General features: G+C 30.4%; 2 protein-coding genes across 3 annotated transcripts; both read right to left on the bottom strand.

Moving 5' to 3' along the window:
- LOC125854403 (expansin-A11-like) lies at window positions 1-2,396 on the bottom strand. Its single transcript, XM_049533937.1, has 3 exons — window positions 2,152-2,396; window positions 1,256-1,577; window positions 1-310 (listed from the first exon to the last, which is right to left on the bottom strand). The coding sequence occupies exons 1-3, from the start codon at window positions 2,294-2,296 to the stop codon at window positions 4-6; spliced, it is 774 nt and encodes a 257-aa protein (XP_049389894.1). The 5' UTR covers window positions 2,297-2,396; the 3' UTR covers window positions 1-3.
- Window positions 2,397-7,371: 4,975 nt separating this feature from the next.
- On the bottom strand, window positions 7,372-11,861 carry LOC125854404 (uncharacterized). Of its 2 annotated transcripts, none has more exons than XM_049533938.1 (9): window positions 11,704-11,861; window positions 11,397-11,519; window positions 10,353-10,433; window positions 10,171-10,259; window positions 10,008-10,082; window positions 9,501-9,562; window positions 9,343-9,411; window positions 8,155-8,340; window positions 7,372-7,757 (listed from the first exon to the last, which is right to left on the bottom strand). In XM_049533938.1, the coding sequence occupies exons 2-9, from the start codon at window positions 11,517-11,519 to the stop codon at window positions 7,678-7,680; spliced, it is 765 nt and encodes a 254-aa protein (XP_049389895.1). In that variant the 5' UTR covers window positions 11,704-11,861; the 3' UTR covers window positions 7,372-7,677. The 2 variants fall into 2 exon arrangements, with proteins under 2 accessions (XP_049389895.1, XP_049389896.1); XM_049533939.1 differs by having other exon boundaries at window positions 9,343-9,408.
- Between the last annotated feature and the right edge of the window lie 7,606 nt (window positions 11,862-19,467).

Genomic DNA, 19,467 nt, shown 5'->3' with positions numbered 1-19,467 from the left:
AAATTAGAAGTTAATAGAGCTTGAATATGTTTGCCCAAATTGCCAATTGGATGAAGCAACATTTAAGAATGTTTTAGTGACACCATCTGATGTTGTGACCTTAAATGACAAAGATTGTCCATTAAGAAATGCATTTGATTGCCAATTGGCCCCCCAATTTCTAGCCATTGCCATCCAATTGGTTCTTGAACCTTTAATTTGTACTGATTGAATTGATCCAGCCCCTCCTACATTGCTTATCATTAATAGCTCAAAATAGTTCCTTCCATTTATTGTAAATCTAACTCCACCTTTTTTCACACAAGGAATCCTGCAAACACACAAATATTACGTTACAGTTAGACTTCTCTATAACTGTTATCGTTGATAGCAACATGTTTTCACAAAAATTGGTATTTCATGCTATGTTATATTATATGATAGTGGTCAACATATCAGGACAAATGATATTATAAAGAGATTTGATAGTATATATTGTCTATTGAAATGTATATAGTATATGAATAGTGTATAGAACTCTTACACTATTAGCCTAATTTAACTGGATATATTATTATTATAAGTAAATATTGTGTCAAAATATGTGGTTTGAGTTGAATTTGAACGTGTTAAAATGGTTGAGGCATAATCCATCTAGAATTTTTTTGAATCAAGATAAACAGGCCAAGTTGGGCTAAATAATGAAAGTATTTATACCTCTTTAATTTTATAGCCTATTTTTGAGGCTACTCTTTAAATTCACTCAGTGTTAGTTAAGTGAAATAAATTGTCTTTAAAAGTAGTTGGACGAGTTCTCCTTTTTGTAGACAAAATATCGCCCACTAGGCTATTTAGAGGACAAATTTTAAATAGCCGCAAAAGTGGTTATTTATGCAAATGTTACATTTATAATCTAGCCCATCCAACTTGGGACCCATGGATATATCAATTCGTTCAAGCTTAAACAAATTCGACAAATCATATTTTTTTGGGATAAACTAGACAACCTTAAATCATATTCTTTTCATTTCGATTTGTTTATTACTTTTCCATTTCAAAACAAATGTCACTTTTTCTTTTTTGACAATTCTTTAATTCTGAATTTTATATGACATGTTTAAGACTGACCACAATATTTAAAAACATTGTAATCTGTTCTATATATCTTTAACTTAAGCCCACTACATTCAGAAATCTTTTTTACGTTCTTAAACTTCAGGTCAAATTAAAACCAGACAAACAAATTAAAACTGACGGAACAGTAAGAAAAGGGTACCTTTGGTACATGACAGGAACAATGCCACCTCTGTAAATACCAATGTGTTCCCAAGCAGGTTGAGCCATGTCAAAATGTGGCCTTGGTGGATTGCACCATCCACCATTATTGCTAGGAAGTGCAAAATTTGGTGGACAAAAATTAGTGGCTGTAATTGTAATAGATGCTCCCTTTATGCACCATCTAGAATCTTGATTATAATCACACATAATTTTGTAACATTGACCACATGATGCCCCATCATTGAACAATGCAGTACTTAATGCAGCAGTGTTTGTACCATAACCTGTTGAGTACAAGTTCCCATAGCCACAAGCACCCCCTGTTCCAAACAATCATTTGTTAATAATCAAAATTCATATCATTATTACTATCCTACTATCTTATTTCGTAGGACGGTATTTGATTGAGCACAAAATTTCCGTAAAAATAAAATTTGGGCTTTTAAAAAAGATCCATATCTTTTTCACTACTCTCTCATTTGACGGAGGGATGGACAGAGCTAAAGGGTAAGAAGCGAGTTTGACAGAATTCACTAATTTGACTAATACTTTATATTTGACTCAAGAAATTTATGTATACAATCAATTTAGAATCTAGTGACTCAAAAAGACCAAAACTACAAATTCGCAAGTTTCAAATTCCGATTTCATAAAATATTTGAAGGAACATGAAATTTAAAACAATATAAAGAGTTTCATGACATATCAAAAGTATACCTAAAAATTATGGTCTTAAATATGACACACGACATTTCTATAGCTATAAGAGTAGCATGTCATGATTAGAGATAAAATTATATATTATTTATATAACAAATTAAAAAGAAAAGAGTGTCGTATAAAACAGAGCAAACCAAGTGTAATGCTTCATATACAAAATTTTGCAAAACTAACCCATTGTGCCAGAAGCATCAGATCCTCCATAAAAAGTAGCATGAGCACTCATCCATCCAGAAGCAGAGAAGGCATTTGCAGTACTAACCAAAATGTTACAAAAAACAAATATGAAACCTAATGTTAAAATGCCAATTTTGGCCATTTTCTTAAGAAAAATAGAAGAAAATTTGAGGAAGAAGAAATGGTATGTGTTGTAGAAATAATGGTTAAGCCAAGAAAAGTAGCTGATACTTTTATAGGGAAAGTTTGGCTATTTAATGCAAACAACCTCACATGTGAACATTGCAACTTGTTTGTGGAGAAAAAAAGGACACCACGTTTATTTTTTAAAAAGAAATTGCAACTCATTAAAGGTTGAAATCGAAATTTTTAGTTTATGAAATTTAAATTATAGTAATAATTTTTACTTATTAGAGCAACAAATATATAATTTGAATCTAAGCTATTAGTTCGGTTGAATTCGTAAATCACATTGTTGAGTCTGACCCTGTAAGGGTTAACTTTACGTTGATCATATTTAATCTTAAGGTATATAAAATAATGTTACGAATGTAAAACTACACTCAATGATTTAATTATAAATTCGATAACTTTATAAAGATTTACGAGAAAGTAGATTAAAACAGTGTGTATATTTGAGTTAAATTTTTAACATTATGGGGAAAAAGTGAATTTGGCGATGTCGGTGAATGGAAAACAAAAAACAAATAATTCTTAAATAGTAATTTTAGTGTATAAAAATGAGAAAAATGTCATGATCTTATTCAATTATGAGCCATGTTCTAATATATCAAACTTATTCTCCTAGCCACATGGTTTTTCCCATCACAGAATCAGTTGTAGATCAAAATCACATCTCAAAATTTTGTCTCAATTTTATCTTATTTTTTTCCAATGTGAATTCTTGTTTGTTTGTGCAACAAATAATATTACTCCCTCTGTGACTCTATTTTAATTTATTTGTCTTAAATTCTTAGTTACTATTTGAATGGTTAAAATATTTCTTTTGAATCATATTTTTTTTTAAAATAGAGTTATTAATTATAAAGACTTGTAGTATTTTTATGTAATTTTTAAATATATAAATTTTATTTTAAATAATAATAATTAGAAATTCTATATTCAAATTCACACACCGATCATTAGTTAGTTTGATTCTGAATCGAGCCAAACAAATTAAAACAACATCAACAATAACACCAATAACATATTCAGTGTAATTCTACAAGTGGCAGTCCGAGAATAAGCGTAGATGTTACTTTTACTTCATAAAAATAGAGAGGTTGTTTCGACATACCCAAACTTAAATAAAGTATTTTAAAGCTGCTTGAAAAAGGAAACACATAAACTGAAGTAGTACACAATATTCATAAGAAAGAAAAGTAACGATAACAAAATAATGTGATAACCAAAGCAAACAAATACAAGTGACAATGAAATTAAAGGCAAATAAATTGAAACTGAGAAAGTGATTTTATTCAATGCTTCTGTTAGGATAATATAATAAAATATAAATATATTTTCTGTCAATTTATATAAATTTTGCAACCTCACATGGCTTTGCTTTGACATTACGTGCATATGTCCCATCATACTCATGTGTATTGCACATGTTTATGTTTTTAGGCCCTTCTTTAGTTACTATACTATTCTATACTTGTCTATGTGGTCCAATTACATAATAACAACAATATTAATTATGCATTTATTCTCTTATATTATAAGTCTAGGTTGCTAAATACCCTTTTTAGATGTCAGATTAGGTATAATTTTATTAAGTTAAAAGACAATTATACTATGATTCATCTTGATTATATTTTTTGCTAATCTACCATCTTGGACGGTGAGTATTCATGGACATATCACACCTTTGAAATATTATATATTTGAGGCAGATGGATTTGTGATTTTACTTATAGAATATAAAATTTAATAATCGTACGTGAAAAATATAATGCGTGAGTTCTTGATTGAAGATTAGATGTTGTTAATCATAGCATGTTTAACTAAATTTCTGAAAAATAAATATTGAATTGAATCGGCAAAACATGATTAAAAGAAATAGATATAAATGATGAAATAAGGTCTTCACCTACTATTACTTATTTATTTCAAGTGACTTATAATTATTAACTTTTCAACCACAAATGTGAAAGCATTTCCATTTAATAAAAAAAAATTGTGAATTTATTTGATTCTTTGGTCATAAGGTTGGTTAATCAATAAGTCTTTCCTCATTTAATTTACACCAAATTATGCCTTAATTAACGGCGTGTTTGGAGAAAAAGTAGAAACATGTCTTTATTTTTGGTCTTTAGACTTTATCAAATTGAAAAATTCTATCCTGCAAGAAAATAAAAGAATGAAAAAAAAAAACTGTTTTTGATGAGTTCCAATATTGAAAATTCATGAAACTACCCATGTGATTGTTGTCTCCACCGTCAAGCTAACATAATTTTATTTTCGTTTTTCATCTGATATCTGATATTCATATTAATATGATTTAATTAATTCAAATTTACATGACATATATCATACAAATAAGGAATTTGGCTCTATCAAAATTTAATTCCATACTCAATTTTCAAACTAAGATCTTTAATTAATTCTAAGATCGAAGAATCGTATCTATTCTACCACAACTATTTTTACATGCAAAACATTGTTGGCCATAGAGTCCACTCTTTTGAATATGCACCATATAATTATATGGTTCTTGTTTTTTTTTTTTAGATTAAAAAAAATACCTACCATATGGTTTGTGATAATAAATGGTCAAAAGGGACAAACAGTAGACACGTGGAATAGAGGTATTTCTGGTAGAAAATCACGTCTAACGACCAATAATATAATATTTCAGGTCCATATATATTATCCATTCGTCTTTAAAAATTTTGTACACTGCTTTTACAAAATATATTTCATAACTTTAATCATTAAAAAATTTATCTGAATTATCAGTAATTTCTTCTTAAATATTTTACTTGATTAATACACTAAAAAGAAAATTAAGGATAATTTGAAACAAAGATACTAGTAAATGATTTCCCATTTAAAAAAACATTAAGTTTTTTAGTTATATTTAATCGGTAAAGACAACTAAATTCTTATTACTTCCTTCATGTCAAATCGTATATCATATTTTTTTAGTACTTTCTTATTTTCTCAATCCTTAGTTAATTAGGGTGAGGTTATCGACTTTTGTCTAGTTTCATTGTTAATATTGCTTTTATTACTATCTTTTTCTTTGATTTTCTCGTCTCCTTGGCTTCAATCATCACTATTTTTTTGATTGCAACGATTCTCTTCTTCATTATTTTCAGTATGACTTCCACATTACTGTATTTGTTTTATAAACTTAATTTTTGATATGTTTTACTTGAGCCAACGGTCTATCAGAAATAGTCAGTCTACCTTCTCAAAATAGGAGTAAAACTGCATACACATCAACTTCCCCAAATTACACTGAATATGTTGTTGAGTAGTTTATCCAAAACCCGATAAAGCAAATAGAACTAATACAAAATCTATTACCTAAAATATATATTGCTTGTTTCAGATCACAAATTCTTTTTTTGTTCGTTAAATTTGTGACTAGTCAAACACCACCACATTTATCAAGTAGAACACTGTTGAATCATGAATGCTAATCATTTGGACATTTAAACGAGTAATTAGTACTTTGAATGGTTCAAGGTTGATGATCTGTTTAGATCAAATGATTGTTTCCAGTTATTCAAATAATAAATTAATATGCAAATTGCATTATGAAAAATGTTGATTAATTAAACTTGATGAAACTGATATTGAAGAATGTCAACGAGACAAATTTAGCAGAAAAAGAGGATGTAAAAAAGAAAAAGAAGGGCACCACAATTGACTGGTCCATTATTTTACAATTCCATATATAGATTATCATTTCCTTGTTAAATTGGCAAAAACAAAAGCCAACTTGTATGACTTTTTGAAAACTCATGTGTTCTATAGTTAATTTAGTTGTGATTCTTCTTTTTTATATCGTCACGTTTACATCATCCAAGTATTAAAACGTTTACTTTATGGACTGAGATAGGAGTCGGAGACAAAGATTAAGAATTTGAAGTTTAAGGGTCTTGATTTGTTCGTGTGAAAAACAAGTGGAGTACTATTTCTGTTATCTCACTAATTCAATCAAAATATATGTGCAAACAACCACGGTAACAGGAGAATAGTAATCTTTTAGTACTTCATATTCTGAGTTGATTCATCCTTCTAGTGATCGACTGAATTGAATTGTCAATCTGAAACTGAACATACATGCAAGATTTATGCAAAAGCTACTAAATTCTAATAAACCCACATAGGTACACAAGATTTAAGTTTTTGTATTTTTAGATTAGAACAGATTTAAATGGAACGACATGAACAATAAGTCAAACATATATCCTATCCCAACTTAGTTTTAACTGAGACGTAATTATTGTTAGTACTTTGCTATTCATTAATAAGATCTTCATCTCAATACTTTTGTCTTATGTTTCCTTTGTATGGCTCATTAAGATACAAGAAATTCTTTGAAGAAGCTAAATCATCTTTCCATTACTTGTGCCGAACCAAATATGAAATACAGACATGATTACAGATCCTACATTTTCTTTTTTTACTTGTATACTTTTCCATTACAAAAAAAAATAACCATCCTTCTCTATTCAGCTACACTTGCTGTCCCATAATCACACATTATTAACACACAGATGAATCATGAATGTAGACCCATCGGCAAGAATAAAAGTAGCAAGTAGCAACCATTCACAAGAACCAAAACAAACGCACTATAACACAGTGAAACTTAAGGCGACAGAGCATGCAACATTTAGGCAATCATATAATGATGCTCAAATACATTTACGACAAGATCTTCCACTACAACCGAAGACAGATCAAAGAGGAGTGAGGAATCGCAGCACCATTCGTAATTCAACATCAAGAACTATTTTCACACAATCAACCAACACTGACTCATCACTAACAACAATCACAAGTTCTTTAAAAGAGGTGAGAAGCCCATTTCACCATTCCCCACTGTAAATGTCACATATTCCACTGCTCAATAAGAAGCATACACAAATCTATGATAATCAACGTCATTGTAAAAGCCTAAGACTTATTTCACTTGCTAATAAAGAGCAACAGAAAATATGCAATTGGAGGTCTTCTGCCACCTAAAAACAAGGCAAATTTACGAACAAGATCAACACTGAACATTTCAACAAACAAAGACAAATCAAAGAATGTGCTGCTCACTAACGAAATTACACTTGACCAACCACCTAATCAAGCAGAGAATAAAGATAGAAGATATCAAGAAAAACAAAGAAAAAAAAAGCATCACCACATACGGGCGGTCCTGAAATCTATAATTAGTCTACTCTGATTACAGATAGATAACCTACTGTTAACACGGAGTAACTAAGGAATGAAAAACATAGAACATGGAGCAGGCACTCATAGCACATAATCTCTGTATTCTTCAAGCTTGACAATTTAAGCACCACCACCTTGGATCGGCCCATTAGATCTGAATCCACGTCCCCTACCACGAGTTCCCCTTCCACGGCCACGGCCTACAACAAAGTAAAAATCTTAGCTACAGATGTCAAGAATAGAAAAATCGTATAGATAACTAACAATTTTTCTCAGTTGTTGGAGTAACAAAAATGTCTACTCTTAGGACATGCATCTTCTCAGTTGTGAAACCAATGGAGCTCCACAGCATGCGCATTGCATAAACCATTCCAGCATGGATTTCCAAGAAATTGTTCATAACTGTTTACAGCATGAAACAAACCACATACAATGCCCACTACTCTAGTGAAGGGAAAACTATCGCATCAAATAAAGGTCATTGGGTTTGAAAGGGCAAGGAAGGGCAGTTGGGTATCAGCAGCAGTGCGCCTAGACTAAATATGCAGAATAAACCATAGAACAAACACAAACTATGGAAAGGCAGCAAAGCTCTACCTCGTCCCTGCATGGGAGCTTCTTGATTGTAGAAGCCACCATCTTGCTGGGCATCCTGTGGACCATTGTACCCTCCCCTTCCACGGCCACGGAAGCTACGACCTCTGCCTCGACCCCTACCCCTACCATAGCTCCGATTGCGATCATACCCACCATCATCATACTCAGCCGGCATAAATCCATTTCCTGGATAAGATAACAGCCAGCATGTCATGAACAATAACCACTTACACTCGCACTCGGTAAAATCAGCCAATTACACATCGACAGAGAGCATCCCTGTTATCTTTCATCATTCCCGACATACGTTGTCATTTAAAAATATGGTGAAGAAAAACAAGAGAGAGTACTCCTTGTACATGTCATTCAAACGTCAGTGACTGTAAGCACATATAACTGGAATTCAGAACACAAAGTGAAAGTATGCATGAAGAATCTTTAAGACAACATTTATCTGCCCCCATATCTCAAACAAGCCTATATTTTATTCAAGCATTCATAACGAATTGTTCAAGTTTACAAAATTGTAATTTTGAGCATATTACCTCACTTGATCGAAATCTACCTCTTAGCAAAAAGCACACACACAAGCACTCTAGATGTTGCTGAGAGAAGGGTTGACAATTGGCTTTCTGAAAGCTTAGCACTCATCATTAATTCAGAAAATTACTTCAAAAACATATATTTGCAGGTGTCAGCTGAATTATATCTTTAATCAGGACAGTGTCGGGAGCAGTATGAGCCTCAACCAAGGCATATTGGATGAATCCACCTAATTTCAACCCTGCTGTGAATCGAACTTGGTGATTTATCTCCCTAGAAATGAATCCCTTTACCAGGACATGTACGCATAGTTCCTCTATCCCAGCAATGAATCTCTTTACCAAGACATCAATGCATACTTCCTCTGTCTGGGTTTTACATAAAGGAAGAGAACAAACTTACATTTAAAGGTGATATCTGTTTTGCTTTTTTAAAAATTAATAATTAGAAAGGTAACAGTAAAAGGATTTCTACTCCAACTTAATATTGAACAGATAGAGGGCAACTCCAATGAGCCCCATGCACTGAGACTAAGCAAACTACCGAAAGCATCAAAACATCTATTTGCAGGTATTAACTGAAATATATCTTTAAATCTTACATCATCATCAGAGCCTTTATGTAAAAGTTCCAAAAGATTCATACCTGGAAAGCCTCTGGACCTTCCCCTTCCTCTACCACCGCGGCCTCTTCGTCCACCACTAGGAGATCCTTCTAAATAATCAAATATTAGCAAATAATACCATGGCATTTCACATACTACCAACATTTGCATCCATTGATAAATTTATAATGAAACAAACCTCCATCATAATCAAAATCTGTTGACACTTTCACCTGGTCTGCTGGCAATGGTTGTTGGTACCTGTAGGCGAGAGCAAAGCATGAGCCTACAAGTTTTGCAAACCAATTTGCTCGCACCAAATTATAATACATGCACAACGACCACATTATTTATTAGTTTTGCACAACCATTGAACTTGAGAAATAAATATCTCAGGCCCAGTGAATGTGGACTACACAAGTGAAGAACTCTTCAATATTGTCAACAACGCCTCCTGCCCAACTGATTTTACAACCATCTATCTAATATTTCCTACGATTACTGGTAATATGATATAATAATTTATCAAACTAACATTTTAAATTCCATCTACATCATAGATAGAAGCACTTCAAAATAGGAAGATCTAATTCCACATGCATTCAAGATAGAAATATTACATAACAGACTCAACAATGAGTAATAATGAAATCTGACTTCCTCATGTGCTTGGGGGGGGGGGGACTGTAAAGACCAAAATACTCACCCAACAGCATTCTTATCCAGCTCCTTTTTGGAGAGAGTAATTGTGATCATTGATACATGCCTGGTGGTCTCGAGACTGCAGCCAATAGAGCAGTTACGTATATAATTAGAGCAATACATACAGCAACACATCTTAATTCCTAAAGCTTCAAATATGCACTTACGGTAGGAGGCCTTCTTCAAGGGGTTCCCATGTATCAGTTATATCAGTGGATGTAATAGACGTTACTTGGTGAAGACCAACAATTCTCCTCTGCACAAGCCCCATACCAATATGCAAAATTCCATCAGCAATCAGATAGGTAGAAACAACAGAAACTATATAGGAGAAACATTCACTTTTTACCTTAATCAATTCCACAATTGTCACAGTCTTGTTGATTGCCCTGCCCATTGCCTTGAACACAATCTCCTCTGATTCTTTCTCCTACAAATATTTGCATAAACAACAAGGATGTCAAGTTCTGAAGAGTGACACCACGCAGGATAATATCAATTATAGAGTGGTAAAAACATGAATTCACACTATGCAGGCATACGCAAGGTATAAATAACTAAGTTTTGTAACTTTTTCAGGAATCTACACAAATGTCATAATTTGCAAGATATATAATTAATTAAAACTATACACATTTTAATCTTCTGTAAGATGCTTCCCATCAAACAAATATTTTTCCATCGTCACTTCAGTTTCAATCCACTATTACTAATAAACCATGTAAGCCAAATTTAGCATATCATATATAACGGCATGGCTGCAGTGAAGCAGATAACAAGCACATAACATAACATAACATAACAAAATAAAAAACAGAGCACGGAGGATTCATCCAAGAAAAACCTTAAATTTATACAAGGCGCCGCACTAAGCAGAAAAAGTAACAAATTTCATTATTTTCACAATATATAATCAATTAAAACTATAGACTTTTAATCTTATATGTGATGCTTTCAATCAAACAATTACATTTCCATTGTCACTTCAGTTTCCTTCCACTATTACTGATAAATTTTATAAGCAAAAGTTAGCATATCTACACATAGCACCATATACAACAGAATGGCCGCAGTAAAACAGATAAACAGGCACATAACACAACATTAAAAAACAAAACACAGAGCATAAAGATGATTCTTCTAAAAAGCCATACAACCTAAGCAGAAAAAAAACAAATTTAATATTTGCACGAAACTATACACATTTTAATCTTCTTCTATTGGATGCTTTCAATCAAACAACCATTTTTCCATCGCCACTTCAATTTCACCAAATTTAGCACATCTAAACAAAACACATAAACAAGCACATAACATAACAAAACAAAAAAATAAACACGCACACGGGGGATTCTTCTAAAGAAAAAAATGACATTTTTATAATAGAAATTACCTGAAGCAAGGTCATAGCATAAGTGATATAGCTTCTCATCCTCCCCTGACTAGTAATCCGAATCTCATTCGCATCAATAGGTGTCTCAACCCTTGGCTTCTCCACTTTCTGGTACCGATCCATCTATTCATCATAAAACCATCAATAAGCATCAAATCTCAACAATTAACAACAAAAAAACTTCATCAAATCTCAACAATTAACAAAACAGAAAAATTAATGAAATTAAACTTACAGATGAAACAAATTAGGGTAAAATCAATTAGATCTGAGAAGAAACAGAGTGAAATATGTATATAATTTGTACCTTGGTATAAGAATAAGGATAAGATTAGTATTATTCTTCTCCACGAAAGAAGAGCCCTCTTCTTCGGCTTCGTTTCTTCGTTTACGCCCTAACCGTTTTGGCTCTCATTTTCGATTTATTTATAGTGCCGAGTTTCTCGTATGCCCTAACTCCATATAACCGGTCCAACCGGTTTGCAGTTCAAGCTTATCCACGTATATATCATCACATTTTTCTCACAAATAAACTATAGGTTATATCATTACTACTCTAGCACACTTTCCGTTTTAGTTCGTTCTAGAAAAATGTTCCTATCTTTTTATAATTAGTAATAATTTAATTTTAAAAAATATCCTTAATAAATGATTATAGCCATATAAATAATAAAGTTAAAAAGATTTATTTTTTTTCTTAAATTTTATGTCGCATCAAATAGTGTCGTATAAATTCGAATGAAAGAATATTATTTTAGATAGAATTTTGGAGTGTGTTTATATCTTAGTTATGCATTATTGAATGATGGGATGTGCAAATAATTTAATGTTTTTGTCCGTCTTACTTGATATGATGATTTATTTGTTATAATTTAGATATTTAATAAGCGATTTATAGAAATATTAGATTGCTTGTAATTACTTATTCTAGTGCCGGTTACGTCTTTGAAAAATCATACATTTCTATATTGAAAATGTCATGATCTTAATTTTCTTATTACATGAATATTATCATATAAATTGAGATTCAAGAAATGATAATTAGATTACTACTATTTTAGCTTATTAATTAAATTAAATATATGTGGGACATTATCATGAAGAAAGTTCCTTGAACTTAGTTAATTATATACACACATCACTCTCTAGTAATTGATATTTAAATAAGGAAATTATATAATTTTTTAAGGTGGAGAGGATATACATGAGAGAGAAAAAAATGAGAGGATATTATCCAATCATTTTCACAATTTCTAAGTAGCATGGATTTTTTTTTCCTTCTAATATCAGTATGATTGATCATCAAATTTTAATTTTTTGTTGCAATTGATATATTTTAAAACTATGAAGTAGCAAATTTCAATTTTATGTGAAACCTAGAATGTTTATTTTTCATATTATCTTCTAAAAGTTTGCAACTTTGATTACAAAATGATGATCTGGACATACTGAAATCAAGTAAATGGGTGTTGTTCCTCGTAAATAACCAATATGACTATCAATGTTGTTCATCAAAAAAAAAAAAATGGACATTAATTACTAAGCCACGATTTTACTCATATTATATCAATCTTAAATTCAAAATGCCATAAATGAAGTATGTAAACAAAAATGGATAGCAATAAGAATTTCACCGAACAAGTACTATGGTGTTATGTACTATATTGATCTCAATATCATAAGATTACAATTCTAGAATGTTAACAACAAAAGAAAATAGTAGAATTGAAGAAATAGAATTGGTAATTAGAAAGGGGACAAGAAACAAATTCAGAAGATGAGGTGAGAAAAATAGACTGAGTCAAACATGCAATATAATACGCTTAAAACTCGTTCTTCTATAGGTAATAGTTGAGTATGGATTTCGCAAAACTCTTTAATATTATACTCAATCCAATAACTTCAATCGTGTCAGTCTCCCTCGCCACTTCTAACCCATAGGCCCTTATGGAATCGGCTTGTTCCGATTCATCCTTAAGAAACTATCTTGGTGTATCAAAAGAATTAAATTTTCCACTACATAGTTCAATTGTGAAATGAAAATTTGAAATTGGGCATCTTGATGAGTTGTGTTATGTGACATTTATCCAGTAATGAACCCAATTGGACCAGTCTTGTAGTTGTGGGCTACAAAGCCCAATAGGACTCTTTACATGCCTAGGCCCAAATTCTCATTTTAATGGCCCAGCAATGCCTTCGAGTGATTTTTTTCTGGGCTGATTTATGCAATTGTCTACTAACAGATTTTATCTCTTTTAAAATAGTTTTGGAATTATAACTCTTGAAAAATTATACTTTTGAATAATATTACACTCGGTAAACGATAATAATTCACAACGTTTTTAGATCATGATCTAATATTTGTTATAAGATTTTTAATTTGTTCAGAAAGTAATCTGTAGACCGTGGTCTAAAGATTCATAAAATTTTAATAAAAGAAATAAAAAGAGGATCATTTATCAAAAATATTATCCTAAAAAAAGCCATCTGGAGATTATTTATTTATTTTTTTGATTATTTTGGTTATTATGTGGTTCGTTCTTATATACGACCCAATCAGTAGGGTACTTGTGTTATTACTTTCATTAGGGGTGTACATGGCCGGGTTGGTTCGGGTTTTTAAAATATCAAACCAAACCATTTGTGTCGGATTTTTAAATTTATAAACCAAACCAATAAAACTCGAGTTTTTCAACCTCGGGTTTTTTCAAATTTTTTCGGGTTTTTTGGGTTGTTTCAGGTTTTTCTGGTAAAGTATTCATACAAACATATAATTTACTTATACTTCAAATATTTCTTTAGTCCTACCAAAATACAACTATCTAAGATGTTTCTTAAAAATATAACACAATATGATATGATTAATGACACTAAAATATCCAACAAAAATAATAATAATGAAATCGCGTAAAACAACTATTGCAAATTAACAAGTCATAATGAAAATGATCATAATTTAAAAGTACTAAATCATGCTAAAATTAAGTTTAATAAGTATTAGTTACATGACAAAATACTAAAAGAAATTAAAATTAGTATTAATTTGATTTTGATTTAAGCTTTATTATAATTACCAATATCTGTAGACTATAATCTTTATTGGCCCATTCATAATTCTAAGTTTTAAACTTGAAATAATATATTAAAAGATAAAACCTATGAAAAAGTATAAGAAATATTTAAAAATTATATCAAAGTAAATATTTTTATGTATAAAATAAAATTTTAAAATTATATATATAATGTCGGGTTGGTTTGGTCTCGGGTTGGTTTTTTTTAGTTAAAACCAAACCAACCCAAATATAGTCGTTTTTTTTTTTTTCAAAACCAAACCAAGTCAAACCAAATCACTAGTCGGGTTTTTTTTTCGGATTGACTCGATTTGCAATTTGATTCGATTTTCGGTTCGATTTTATACACCCTAACTTTCATTTACTAATCCATAAATAAACTTTACTTTATCTCCCTTTTTCTTGTGAGTTTTAGTATCAAATCATGTTCACACAACTAGCCAACATTTAAACTTGTGACTATGACTCTAACTATTATCTTTTGACTATTCAATTATTTCTTTAAAGATCCAACTTCATAAGCAATCAATTAATCATAGGTAAGAGTGACTGAGTTGGTTGAGCAGGTGATCTTTCAATGAGAGGTTTCAAATTTGAACCGCTTTACATGCTTTTTCGATCTAGCTTGCCTAATGCAATTCACCTATCTTATATGATTTGCAGACTAAAATTGAAACAATACAGAAAAGAATAACATAATATGGTCAATCATATCCTCTTTATCTTCCTTTTATTTAACTCTCGTTCATTTATACGAATAGTCCCACTAACCACTTTAGCCACTATTTCAAAGTTTCAAATTTCAGAACTAAAATTCCATGATATTTATCTTGACGTTTCAGTTCTGAAATTTGAAAATTTAAGACAATGACTATTTCTCAAATACACGACTGAAAAGATATTTGTGATATTTTTTTTCTCATCCTTTATGTCATCCACAACCAAAACCTTAGATGATTATTAAACCTAACACAAGGGTCCATATAAAAGAAAAGGTATAGTGGCCTAACAAATAGAAGAAGGGCCAAATATATATATAAACATATAATGCGTCTAATCTTAGAGATGATTACCAACCCATTGACATAGTAAAATATAAATCAAATGCCAAAGTGATCGTGCAAAAAAAAAAGAGTATAATTCTCACATCAATAATACACTTTCTATCAACAACAAAGCCTCAAAAAGGATAAGAGGAAAATTTTCAAACTTATCTATCGTTTAAGTGGAAACTATGACCCTTCACCTTATTTCTTTACTAAGCAAAAAATGCCCACCTGATCCCAACATATCTACCTTGCCTTATATCATATCCTACTTCATTCCCACTTGCTAATTGAACTAGATATCCTTGTACCAAAAAAAAAATAGTCAAACTTATCATCTTTAGCTTAGTACTAGACTAGAAAAAATAATTTATTCTATGTTTGTTTTGTTTATTATTTGTTTTTATAACATTAATCAGATATGTGAAGGTTATGATATAATTACTTCATTCAAATTCATATCGTATACGATCTATTAAAGGAAGGATTGTGGTAGAAATACTCTTTAACTAGTTGCTTTTCAACCTTGTTTTTGAAAACTTGTTATTGTCATGAAGTTTCAAATTCTACAGATGAAATTCAATATTTATAGAATTGAGACTCCATAACAACAAATATTTATCGATTTACATAGTTGAAAAAAGGTCTATTTGTGAATTTTACCAACTCCCTTTAACAAGTTTTTTTCTTTACTTTCAGAATTAGAATTCAAAACCTCTAATTAAGAATAGAGGTAAGTGTGATCTTTTTTATATATATATATATATTTATTTATTATTATTATTATTTTTAATCCTCTTGCATAATTGTCTTTCTCCATTATTGGCTAATGGTACTTTAGATCCCTTCCTACTTGAGCCCCACTTGGGCAATCTTGTACCCAAAATATATCAAACTTATCATCTTTGGCTTGGTACCAAAAATGAGTTTTATACTACTACTATTAAAAATATATTTTGTTTTAAATAATTACCTTTAAAGATATTTTGATTAATTTATCAAAAATCCAATCACATTAATAGTTAATTATATAGTAGTTGTTTGGAAGGGCAGTATGTTAGTGGTCAAACAAATTGAAAATAACTTTTGTTTTAGTCCGTAGGTTATGTGAAATAATGGATTCGTACCCTTAATTCTAAATTAATCATCACTTTAAAGAAACTCTTATGGTAATTAGCTAGCACTTAGACCAATCTTTTATCAACTCAAATTATTAATCTCTAAAATGTATTGGACTAATAAACTCGACACACCTGCATAGTTTAGCAAAATAAAAAATATTTTCTTTTTTCCAACTCTTGCCGTAAAGAAAAAGCAGTGTATATTTTATTAATATTAAATATCTCTTCAAAAGTTTTTTGAAATCCACACAAGTGGGTGCTTTTTTATTTTCTTTTCAGGTGACTAGCTAAGGAATCCGTTTAATTAATTTGGTTTGAAAAAATAAATTGAACAAAGGTTATATAGGGGTCCTAGGACATATTTTTGAATAAACATAGTAGTATATAATAAGGTCACTTAGAAATAGAAACTACATTAAAGAAAGACATCCTCTATATTATTATATTTAGACCATGTAGTACGTATCAACAATGTAATTAAGTAATACTGACTTCATATAAACTCGATAATTTCTATTCAAATATATGTATGTGTATGTATTAAGAAATTGACTAAGTTAACTAGAAACGTTCTAATTATTGGAAATCATTAAATAAGAGTATTTTAGTTTGAGATAGAATAGCTTTCAAAAATACTAGACGATTCGTTTTATGTGACAAAAACTAAAATGACATTTCTGATTTGTTCGCGGTGTTCCAATTTTTATGCCATTTTTCATTAGCCATGACTGGCCAAAGCATGGAGACCCTATTTAAAGAAAACATAGTTTTAATGAAGAAAAAATAGTTTTATTTGTTTTAGCACGGCCCTTGGTGCTTACAACATACACAAATTTATGTATAAATTGAATTGTGATAATAAACTGACACCCACTACAATAAAGTTGTAATACATACGTTAGTACTTTCAAACAAATTTAGAGGAAACAAAAAGGAAGGAGCTATATAGGTAAATACTAAAAAAAGAAAAAAAATTAAATAAAAATAAATAAGGAAAATAGTGAGGGAGAATAATTGTGGCAAACAACTAAGCAAAAGGCACTAGCGGTGTAGAGATTACAAAGGCACAAAAAGCACAAAAAAGAATAGAAATAATTTCAACGACAAGGAAAAAAATTTTGGAAATGCGCTATAAAGAAATACAATACCCCTCATTTGAGGGGCAGAGCTAGAAGCTTAGGTACAGGTTCAATCGAACTAAATAATTATTATTTAATAATATATTTGTGTTAAGGGGTTTATTAATATATATAAATATTAAATTTATAATTTCAATATGATTTCTCTGCACTAAATTAGTAACATCGTGTTTGAATAATGAGTATGAAATGTTCTATTTAAACAAATTTTAAGTGATGAGAATTTAAATTAAGTATGAATTTAAATAAATATATCGAACATCGAATAAAAAAACTGACGTATATGTGGGGTTGCCATAAAAGTTAAGTGCATGTGTTGCGGAGGAAAGTTTTTGTTCTCTTCCTTGACCTTCAAGCAACGCGTCCTTTTGCTGCCAAAATTTCTGTTTGGGTGTCTCCTTTTTTGTTTTTACTAAAAAAACGAATGTAATTTAAAAATTAATACTCTACCTATGTGGCTCTAAACTCCTACGTGTCGTTTGATCTAAGAAACTAGAATTCAAAAATAATAATTCATATATGTAGATTTTTTATACTCCATTAAAATAGTAGAGTAGAGTCGTGCATAATCAGATGAATGATAAATTAACTGATAGAGAATACGTATAGAGTCGTGTGTAATCATATGAATTCGATTAATTACAATAATAAGGAAGTGGGGTGGGAGTGGGGTGGGGGGTGTTATATAATGAACGGATGATAATTGCTTTTCTGACTTTCGTCAGTTTCAGGCTTTCAGCTATTACATAGCTACGACCTAGTTATTGTTTGAGTTGTCTCTTGGACACTTAGATTCTTCTCGACCGTTTGAGATTCTCTTGTCCGATATGAATATGATAGGTTCGAGAGGTTTTTCTTAACTTGTCAAATTATTAGTCTTTGAATTAATCATTATTGACTGACTTGGTGATTGAATGTAGTCCTCTTTACGTTCTTCACATGTTTGGTTAAATATTCTTCGCATTTGGTATATTCTTATATCAAAACTAAAATGTTTAATTTCAATAGTTAAAATTAAAGGTAGCACACATACGAATCACCTAATCATAATTTATAATTAGTTGATAAATGCAAAACAATCTTGTATATGTTAATATGCTTCATATAAACCTTGAGTAGGGATAAATTTTACCATCTAATAATGTGAATGCAACGTAACTATCCATGTGAGTTGTTTCCATTATTTTTCCTTTATAAGAATAGATATACGTAATTAATTTGAAGAGTTAATTTGCTTGTACCTATAAATTTCAACTTAATTAAGCTACGCGTATAACTAAATTATTCGTATAAAAAAGGTAAAATTAACTTTGTTATGTGATAACAAGACGTGGGATGGACGTCAACTCTCACTTTATAAGTCAAATATCTATTGTCACAAAATTGTAATATTAAAATATTAGTATTACTCATTCTTTCTGTAATTTCTTTTTTCTATAATAATATTATTCTTGTTGAAAAGTTGATTTGATTGTATTTATAAGTTTCGACTCAAATTAGGGGTATAATTAAAACATTCTTCAGAAAAGAGGTGAAACCAATTTTATTAGTCGATAGCAAGGTGTGAGATAACGCCAATCAACTGTTATAGTGATAGACAAATATATACTGTCATAATATGTAGAATGTTATTAATTACTCATTCCTCCTGATTTTTTTTCATAACAATTTTACTATTATTACTAATGTCATCA

This window comes from Solanum stenotomum, chromosome 2 (assembly GCF_019186545.1).
Source record: "Solanum stenotomum isolate F172 chromosome 2, ASM1918654v1, whole genome shotgun sequence".
Classification (NCBI taxonomy): domain Eukaryota; kingdom Viridiplantae; phylum Streptophyta; class Magnoliopsida; order Solanales; family Solanaceae; genus Solanum; species Solanum stenotomum.
Note: the sequence above shows the minus strand (reverse complement) of the source record. Positions and strands in the feature narration are given on the sequence as shown.